The following is a 9914-nucleotide window of genomic DNA, read 5'->3' as shown; positions in this document are numbered from 1 at the left end:
TTGTGGCAGCTGATATATTTCCCGTGAGATATGTGCGAGGCCCAGAGCGAAAATGGCCTACCCTTTGTGAGATCATGGGACAAAGTCACAAAGGATGGTGCATATACAAGTGACCACTGCGCAAGTCATCTGTACTCGTCCGGCTTCCATCCATTGATTCTTCTTCCTAGGTTGCATCAGAACCAGTAGTGTTTTACCAAAAATGGAGAAAACAAACGCTTCTCATGGGTACAACTTTGATAGTTCATTTTCAGGCTTACAAGTATGTCCAGGGGAGCAAAACCACGACTTGATTAAACCGCCAATTTGTTTGTGACTGGGGCAATCGGATCAATACAAACAGAAGCTAAAATCAGTTATTATTGTTAGGACATCCACTCCACAAAATCCAACTGAACCTCTTATTTAAGATCCCACAATATGGGAGACTGCCCCTCCTCTGGGAGGTTTCTTCTCCACTTCTCAAAACTGCAAAGAAAAAAAAATGACAGTGGTGCACTCTACATCACCAGAAATCTATATCTGAGCACCAAGCTCCAACATCAAGGTGTGGTTCGACGCATAGCTCCCGGGGCCACTGAACTGGATGGGGCCTGTGCGGTAAGAAACATTGACGAGTTAATTTATTTCTCAATAACAGTTACCGTTGCCAGTAATTTTCTCACTACGTACCAGGGCTGATGTATCGGTTCTTAAGGGCCCACTCATCACGCATCGAAGCAAACTTCTTGAAAGGCGCGGCTGAAAATTGGTAACACAAGAAATCAGGGTTGGTAAAAGTACATCAACTTTTTTTAACTGTTATAGTAATGGAGGTGAGAGGGCTTCATACCATCGAGTTCCACCATGGCCTTCTTAATCACTGGTTTGAACTTGCCTGTTAGTGGAGACAGTAAAAAGTTTAAATTGACACCAAGTACAGATATATAGTAAAATGGATTTAGGACACGACCTTTGCATTTTAGATTTGGATCTTTTGCTATCATATTATTTACCAACAGTCAAAAGAATATTGTTCTGACATAATGGGTTAACCTTCAGATTAACACAGAAAATGAGGTATTCTAGAAAATTACCATGCCTCCTCTCAACATCCATCAACGCTGTCAATGCAGTTCCTCCAACAGTCCATTCCTCCACAGGAGCAGCGAGGTTACCAACCTGATTCAACAAAAAGAATGCTAAGGTCCAATCACCCAAGATAACCAAAATCATATGCTCTGTTGGGTTGTGAACTTATATGTTTTATCCAACAATGAACTTGTGAGGGGGAACAGCAAAGAATATATGGCGATTTCTACATGACTGGAAATTGATGGGTATTTAGAGAATTCAGGACACAATGTAAATGTTCCTCAAGAAAAAGCTGGCATCTATGAAGTAATTTGACAACAGAATTAGTGGGCATACTGATGAAATAAGTCCTGTCTTTCCAAACTGGAGAAGAGCTCCAGCACCATAGCCCAATGCATAGCAGTAGCTAGAATCAAAATTAGTAGGAAGGCCACATCTTCCTTCGTATCTGCAAAATTACAAAGCAACAGTATGAGAGAGAGTGTTATTATGGAAAGAGCATAATACATACTTACCCAAAGAAGTGAGACTGGCCCCTGAAGTCTGCGGAGTACTTCCCCGCAGCTTTTCTCTTCTCCAATTCAGTTTCAACCATGGCAATGAGCATCTTCTCAGTTTCAATTTTGGCAACCTAAAACAAAATTTTCAAAGCCAATCAGTGTGGGATATAAACAGAAGTTAATTCCAGAAAAAGAAACAAAGTTAGGATGGTTAAATAACTTTCCCAGTCTTTACCTGAACATTGCCATGTGGATCTCTTTCAAGCAAGAGTTGCTCCTGAATGGTTTTGGGCAAGAAGTCAAAGAGTTGCCTAGATTCTGGTTGAAGCTTGCTTTTCCAAGCCCCTGCCTCGTCAACAACATCATGTGCCAAAATTTCATTCAATTCTGCAATGAGTTTTTGGACCTGGAAAAGACACATAATGATATCAGCAACGCAATCCATGACAGCACAAAACTGAAGAAGGCATAAAGATTGGCAAACCTCTGGGATGAAATCAATGAGGCCCTCTGGGATAAGGATAACACCGTAGTTGTAACCAAGTTCTGCACGCTTGCAGATAATATCAGTAATATAGTCTGTGACATTCTTTAGTGTTTCCTTCTTCTCAGCGACCTGTATTAATGCATTCAAAGTACGGGATTAGCTGTTGTAAAGGTACACAAGTTTGCATGCATGCATGCATGCAACCTATAGTTCCCGACAATTTTATCAAAAATATGTGAGCTAACATATAAGAATTAAGAAGTTCCGTAGGAAATGAAGAAACTGAAATGTGCAACATAAGAAAAGAAAATATGGGTAAAGTGCACAGAATTTCTTTTTTCATCCTGTGTACCATTATCTCGCTAATCTAACCAGAAAAATGGTGGAATGAGATAATATAAACTGAACATAGACTTATAATGAACTTTATATATAAAGAGTTTCAAACCTCCTCGCCGATGAGTGCAACATTAGGGTGTGTTTGCAGAGCACACTCTAAAGTAATGTGGGAAGCAGCACGGCCCATAAGCCTCACAACTGCATGGCCATGGCAAATATATATTAGCAGGTGAACAAACGAAATGATAAAACATGTTAAAATGGATCATCGATTAAACATGTTAAAAACAGATCATCTATCATTCATGTACCAAGGATGATAAATGTTTGTAGTATGCCATACAACACTATGAGAATGTTGGCATCAAAGACACTACATAGAATAAAAGATAGGATCATCTATTATGTTCAATATGTAATGGTTTCTTCTCATAAAGGGTTTAAAATGCATAAGTCGTGGTTACAAGTTTTATACATGTTCTAGAGCTTTAATGGTCTGTTTGTTAACACCAAGATCAAGTTAATTACTCCCTCCGTACCTAAATTCTTGTCGTTGTTTCAGTTCAAATTTGTACTAAAACAACGACAAGAATTTAGGAACGGAGGGAGTAGTCAGCTAATCTGCCAAGAACTTGTTACTCTGTTCTCATATTTAAATTAACTGAATAACATTCTGATTCAGTAGTTATCTGCTGCAACAGACTCTTTGGTTCTTTGCCAATTGTAAAAAAAAAAAAAGAAATACATGGTTCTGCATGTACAAACCACTGATAGAGAAACTTACAGTGGTAGTATTTGCCCGTTGATCGTGCATCAGTCATGACATTGCCAATCATTTCAGAGTATATCTGAAAAGAAGAAATTGTGTTGTTATAGCATGACCCTAAATCTCGACATGTGAGAAACGTCTTGATTTCACCTATGTTACCCCAAAAGTTCAAAAACTGCAGTCTGCTTATCAAATATACTGATACACAGGGGTAACATATCAGGGAGCAACTGGAAATACTGATTTTCAAAAATATAAAAAATGCTGGCCATGTCTCCATTATAGTAGGCCAAAAGACCACAGCAAGGCCAAATGAAATCCATCCACGAACTACAACCCAACCCCTCCTGCTCGGTAGTATACAAAGCCCATCTCCAAAATCCTGGAATTCCATCTACAAGGCCATTCTCCCCTCCATTCCCATCCCCGTCTCAAACCAGCCAATGCATATTCTGCCATGCTTTTGACTAGCCAATGCATGAAGGAGAGAGATGGTTAATAATGAGATTTAATATGTGGTTCAACACTTATTTGAAACTTATTTACTCATGACCACAAGAATACAAGATACTAAAACCTAACCTGTTTGATATGTAGTCACTGCTATCTTATCATTCTGATATCTTAATACATATATATTTGATGTTATAGCCATATGCTTTTGTTTGGGAAATGCCGTCTCTCCATATCAGGGTGATGTATCCCGTATTGGGGTATTATAAGATTGGGACCATATAGGTGGGTATATTAAAATCTAGATTATGATTTGTAGACAAATAGGGGTGCATATGAAGAAGGGCACAATACCTTGCAAGCAGTGTCAAATCCAAAGCTTGTTGGGACCTCCTTGCTTTTAAGATCTCCATCGATAGTCTTTGGGCAACCAATAACACGAGTCTTCAAGTTCCTTCCCCTGCGATGCAAAAATATTGACTTAGGAACCATCATCTTTATAGCATGTGAAGAAAACAGATAACTAGCAATATGGTCAAGAAAGCTATTGACTATAATCTATGTCCTACATTTCCTAATGACCTAATTTCAAGAAAAAAAAATTCAATAATATACACATTACAAGGACCAGAATTCTAGAACACAAATAAAAGACTGAACATAATAAAATCCAGAGATTAACAGTAACCGATAAAATCCTTTAGGTGCAGCAAGAGAATTGAGTTGTGGTTTTAGCGGCCAACCTGAAGTATTCACCGAGGAGGCATGCGTTAGTGTTTGAATCATCACCACCAATGACAACTAGTCCATCCAAATCAAGTCTGTTGACTGTATCTTCAGCTTGCTTGAACTGCAAAAATACCAGATAGAGTTCAAACAAAGATAACACTACCGAACAGCTGAACAGTACCAAAGGACTTGGTAAGCATGTGCATATATAGGTATATTCAAAGACATACCTGCTCTGGTGTTTCAATCTTGTCCCTTCCACTGCAGATCATATCAAATCCACCCTATTGAAAAGGAAACTAAGATTCATCATCATCAGAGTAAAAGCAGAAAAATCATGAAGGGACCTTATCATCATATTAGAGTGCAGCGACAGGCTCCCGAGAGCACTATATTCCCTGGGTGAAAACTAAATTCAAGATAAAATTCTTTAAAATGTAAAATAACTCTAAATAGTTTACAGATGTAAATTCGAGTCGTTTGCATGCTTGTATATTATCATAGGGGGAAAAATGCACCATGGAAAAAAAGTACAAATTCATTGCTTCCAAACAAGTAAATTTTAAGCACTAAAACTTGTGTTTCAACACATGCCGCGAAAATGATTTTTCCCAACAGAAGTTTACAAAAGCATGTGCAACTTGAACATTCACATGTGTAATTTTACAACATTCAAAATATAGCTTTTTTCACCGCGCATGCTTCGGCATGCACCTTTGAATTATCCCTATAACATACCAAGTCCACATAAATCAGCGCAGTCTGCACAAAACTCAACATACTTAAATTTCAGTATGCGTCCTGGGTAGATGTTATGCTGCCATACCTGGTTCCTGTAGGGATACACGAAATCAGAAGTAAGCTCGACGTACTTGCCCTTCATGACACCAGCTGGGCCACCCTTGAATCCATACATGGTGCTGCCTTTCACACGCTCCTGTAGGTAATCTGATCCCACACAAACCATGACGAGTCAACAAAAAGAAAGCCTCGCGAAACACCACAATCTACCAGGATCTACAATTGTAATAGCTCAGCGTCAAAGCTCACTTGTAGCTACAAGCTTTAACTAACAAATAAAGGTCAACAGACTCCCACTAACCACTCTCTTGGTGAACACGCCAAATTCCTAATTTTATTTTCGTCTCCGCTAGTGCTAAAACTAGGTGCAGATTTCATCAAGCGAACATTATGCTCGAGATCAGTCGCACTCACCAAAGATGCCGCAGATCACATTGTGGCCGCCTGGCGCTTGACCGCCAGAGAGCACGACACCGATCTTGAGTGGCTTGGCTGGCACCGGCTCGGCCGACGGCACCACAGACGCCGACGGCTGCCCGTAGAGGTTAGGGAAGAGCTTGGCGATCTCATCTGCAGCAGATCGAGCCCGTCAAATCTGGGCACAAACCCCGTCCAGCCCGCGATCGCAGGCCGAGATCCAGAGACATATGCATCCGAACGAGGCATTACTCACCAGGGTTGCCGGCGGCGGAGCTGGCTGGCCCGTCGGCGAGCGTGAAGTGGGAGCGGAGGACGGAGGGCAGGGGCAGCATGTGCGTGAGGCGGCTCGTCTGCACCTCGCTGTACACCGACGCGAGGCGCCCGGGCGCCGGCGCGTTCGCCGCGCCTCCGTTGGAGGCCACCGCAGCCGCCGCCATGTGCCGGTGAGGTGATTGGAAGGAGATTTGGAGGAATATGCTGTGGGCGGAGGGAGGGAGGGAGGCAGGGAGCGGTCAGTTGGGTGGGGCGGCCGTGTCGCCGCGGGGTTTTATGATGCGATCGGTGTTGGTCCGGTGGGCTGCTCCTTTTCCGGGCTCGCCCCTGGCTTCGTGGCCTGCTGACCTAAATTTAGCAAATCCGCTTGAAAAACCAGAAGTTGCAATACTCCTGTTTGCCTTCGTTTACACGTAGACTACATTTTTCTATCTTGTCCCTACTACCCCACTGTTGATTACGTATGAAACAAGTTTTGTTCTCCATAATAGCGAAGTGAATATTTCCGCAAGAACATTGTTTTTGGTGCACGCTATAGGAAACAATCAGCCGTGTAATCTTACTGTATTGAGAGGAAAATTCCTACTCCTTACCTTTTCTTTTTGAACAGCCGTAGGGCATCTTGAGTTGTTTTTTTTTTGAACAGCCGTGTAATCTTACTGCATCTTAAGAATATTTCCGCAAGTACTTGTGTTTTGAACAGCCGTAAAGCATCTTATAATTGCAGAGGTCGGGGATGTTTTTTCTTTTTGAAAAAAAGGACCGTATTGTAACATCACGATTGTGTATACTCACTCCTTTTTACAAAGGTTAGTGTATTTTTTTTTGATGAAAAGTGGTTATGTGTTACTTAAACAATAGTGTTTGGATTACAATCAAGCATAACTTGGCGCATCACGCAGGATGGCACAGAATCATGCAAAACATCACCACTCGACACACTAATAGACCGGCGAGCTAAAACATTAGCAACTTCGTTACTACGACGGTCAATCTTACGAATCTGGATGCCTGGATCAAAAGCCATGAACCCCCGTATGAGAGCAATGACACCACAGTAGGGAGAGGTGTTAGGTGTCTTGCTTATGATAGCATGCACAACCGTCGCACAGTCACTCTCTAAAATGAGAGGTAAAGTCGAGAAGATCCGAGCCATTCAGAGACCTTGCAAGCAGGTAGTGGCTTCCGCAGTCTCCGCATCCCGGCAATGCGTGATTTTGTTCCAAGCAGATCCAAGAACCGAACCACAATGGTCACGGAGAACTGCACCCCAACCGGCAGAATTGTTAGTCGCAAAGAAGCTAGCATCAACATTGAGTTTCAAGATGTTGGTCTCAGGCGCCTCCCACCTGGTATAGACTTTGGGCCTGGGATTGGTTTGGTGAGCCAGAGAAGAAGCTAGGATTGATTTGCCTTTACTGTCAAAAGTCGGGGAAGGAAGGTTGCTTCCTTGCATGGAGTGCGCATAATTCACCAAGAAATGAGCAGAAGCCTTGACTGAGATACTGACTGTTCTCCTTTGTCAAAAATGAGATCATTTCTTAAGTGCCATGCTCGCCACCACAGGAAAAGAAGTTATGTGCGAGTATCTTCAGTAGCCTTGTCCAGGAGGATGAGGACCCAATCCCTGTCACTTAATTGAAGTTCAGAGTCTGGCGGAAGATCCCAATGTTTCCTGATGCTCTCTCGCAAAGCTTTTGCTTTTCGTGCATCTCATAACGGCATGGTATCCATCTTCTGGCTCCATACCACAGATATCACAGGTAGGGAAGTGGTCCATTCTCCGATGATGTCTATTCACCTGGACTGCTAAAGAGTTGGTGGCCAAACGCCAGGCGAAAACACGAACCTTAGGTGGCACGTCTGCTTTCCAGATGCAATCCCAAATACTCCTGCTTCCATCAGGCCGGGCGCTACCACCAGTAGCAGATAGCTGAAGCTTCATATTCAGAGCCAGCTGATAAGCGCTACGAACCGAAAAGCGGCCCGATTTCTCTTCCTGCCAAGCAAGCAAGTCCTCCATGCCACCTGGGAGCAATCTGATCTTCAGAATTTCGTCTGCATCAAAGGAGAAAAATATGTCTCTGATGAGAGGTTCGTTCCATTCATTTGTGTCAGGTAAAATGAGATCGGACACACGCCGAAGACGGGTGTTGATTCTCAGAGCTGAAGCTTTTAAATTTCCCCGGGGAATCCAATTATCACGCCAAATCTGAACTTGGAAACCCGAACCAATTCGCCAAATTACACGCCGTGTATGATGCCCTGCCAACAAGGAGAAGTGTTCCGAACAAAGGCAGTGTCTGTCAAAGATCCACAAGGATAATACTTGGCTTTTAGAACACTAGCACAAAGTGAATTAGGAAATTCCAGCAGGCGCCAAGCTTGCTTGGCGAGAAGTGCTTGATTGAAAAGCCTGAGATCTCTGAAACCAATGCCTCCAAAAAATTTAGGCTTGATCAGCCGGTCCCAACTCATCCAGTGAGTCTTGCGTTTGTTAGTCTCGTCACCCCACCAGAAATCTCTCGCTAAATGCGATAGCTCTTCGCACAGATTAGCAGAGAATTTAAACACACTCATAGTATAAATGGGATCGCTTGAATCACAGACTTGATAAGAGCTTCCTTGCCAGCACTCGATAGATACTTTTCAGCCCAATCGGAGCAACGCTTGGTAATTTTCTCCTTAACGGATTGAAATTTCCATCCTTCATTCTCCCTTCAGGTACCGGCAAACCCAAATATTTAGCCTCAAAGGTAGTATTCTGAACATTTAGAATTTGCATTACTGCAGTAGCATCACTTTGAGATCACTTATTTCCCATAAGAATTGAGCACTTCTCTGTACTCAACATCTAACATGTGCCTTGTTCGTAAACCTTGAGAATGTCCCGGACTTTACTAGCTTGGTCCCAATTGGCCTTAAAAAATAAAAGACTATCATCGGCAAAGAGAAGGTGTGATATACCAGGGCTTTGGCGACAAACGTGCAGATCGCAAAGGCTTCCATCGGCGATCTGATGCTGCAACAGGAGCGATAAACTTTCAGCCACTATGAGAAACAAATATGGGGAGAGGGGATCTCCCTGGCGAAGCCCTCAAGTAGGACTGAAACTGTTTAGAAGTTTGCCATTAAACCGAATACTGTACTTGTCAGTCGTAACACAAGCCATAATCCACTTAATCCATTGTTCGGCGAAACCAAGTTTGCCTATAGCTTGTTCCAGGAATTGCCAATCAACTCGATCATAAGCTTTGGCGAGATCGAGCTTATAGGCGCAAAATTTACCTTTGTCATCGATATTCTTCTGAATAGCATGAATACACTCGAACGCCAAGATGGCATTGTCAGTTATCATCCTGCCTGGAATAAAGGCGCTTTGCGTAGGGGAGATAATATCCTGTAAGAGAGGCCGCAGACGTTTGATTAGGCATTTGGAAACAATTTTATAAATAACATTGCAAAGTCCAATCGGTCTGAAATCTTTGAGGAGAACCGGATTCTTCTTCTTGGGGATGAGAACAATAACGGTGTCATTAACGCCAACAGGCATTGTACCAGTGCGGAAGAATTCCTTAACTGCCCTACAAATATCAGTCTTTAACATGTCCCATTGTCTCTGGAAAAATCTAGCAGGAACGCCATCTAGTCCGGGAGCTTTCCAAGGGCCAATTTGAAATAGAGCATCACTAGTCTCCTCCTCCGAAAACTCTCTGCAGAGATCCAAATTCATCTCGCCCGTTACCTTCCTGTCAAAAGCTTCAGTAACCAGGTTGGGAGAGACGTTAACATCTTTGGAGTACAGAGACTTGAAAAAAATCCACGGTCATATTTTCCACATGATTTACATCTTCAGTTAGCGAGCCATCCGGCTGAGCCAGAGATTTGATATTGTTTTTCTTTGCTCTCCAGGTAGCCTTGCGGTGGACGGTCACCATGCTTGATCCAACCAATCCTCGAGCGCTGGTGCCAATACATTTGACCAAAATTACTCTATTAATATGTAGGTTATATGATACTAAATCATGATCATTAGCAAAAACTTTTAAAAGAAGAATCTATTGATATA

The 9914-nt window shown here is 42.5% G+C and overlaps 1 protein-coding gene across 1 annotated transcript; it reads right to left on the bottom strand.

The window, feature by feature from the left end:
- Positions 1 to 203: 203 nt before the first annotated feature.
- LOC100846583 (pyrophosphate--fructose 6-phosphate 1-phosphotransferase subunit beta 1) lies at positions 204 to 6169 on the bottom strand. The gene is made up of 16 exons (XM_003563958.3): positions 5826 to 6169; positions 5567 to 5722; positions 5178 to 5299; positions 4582 to 4635; positions 4366 to 4472; positions 3977 to 4082; positions 3185 to 3248; positions 2510 to 2598; positions 2059 to 2190; positions 1810 to 1980; positions 1590 to 1705; positions 1411 to 1522; positions 1077 to 1161; positions 833 to 877; positions 673 to 741; positions 204 to 593 (listed from the first exon to the last, which is right to left on the bottom strand). Exons 1-16 carry the CDS (start codon positions 6007 to 6009, stop codon positions 517 to 519), a joined length of 1689 nt encoding a protein of 562 aa, XP_003564006.1. The 5' UTR covers positions 6010 to 6169; the 3' UTR covers positions 204 to 516.
- Positions 6170 to 9914: the final 3745 nt, after the last annotated feature.

The sequence above is a fragment of the Brachypodium distachyon genome, chromosome 1 (genome assembly GCF_000005505.3).
Source record: "Brachypodium distachyon strain Bd21 chromosome 1, Brachypodium_distachyon_v3.0, whole genome shotgun sequence".
Classification (NCBI taxonomy): domain Eukaryota; kingdom Viridiplantae; phylum Streptophyta; class Magnoliopsida; order Poales; family Poaceae; genus Brachypodium; species Brachypodium distachyon.
This window is presented reverse-complemented; position numbering and strand designations above follow the sequence as displayed.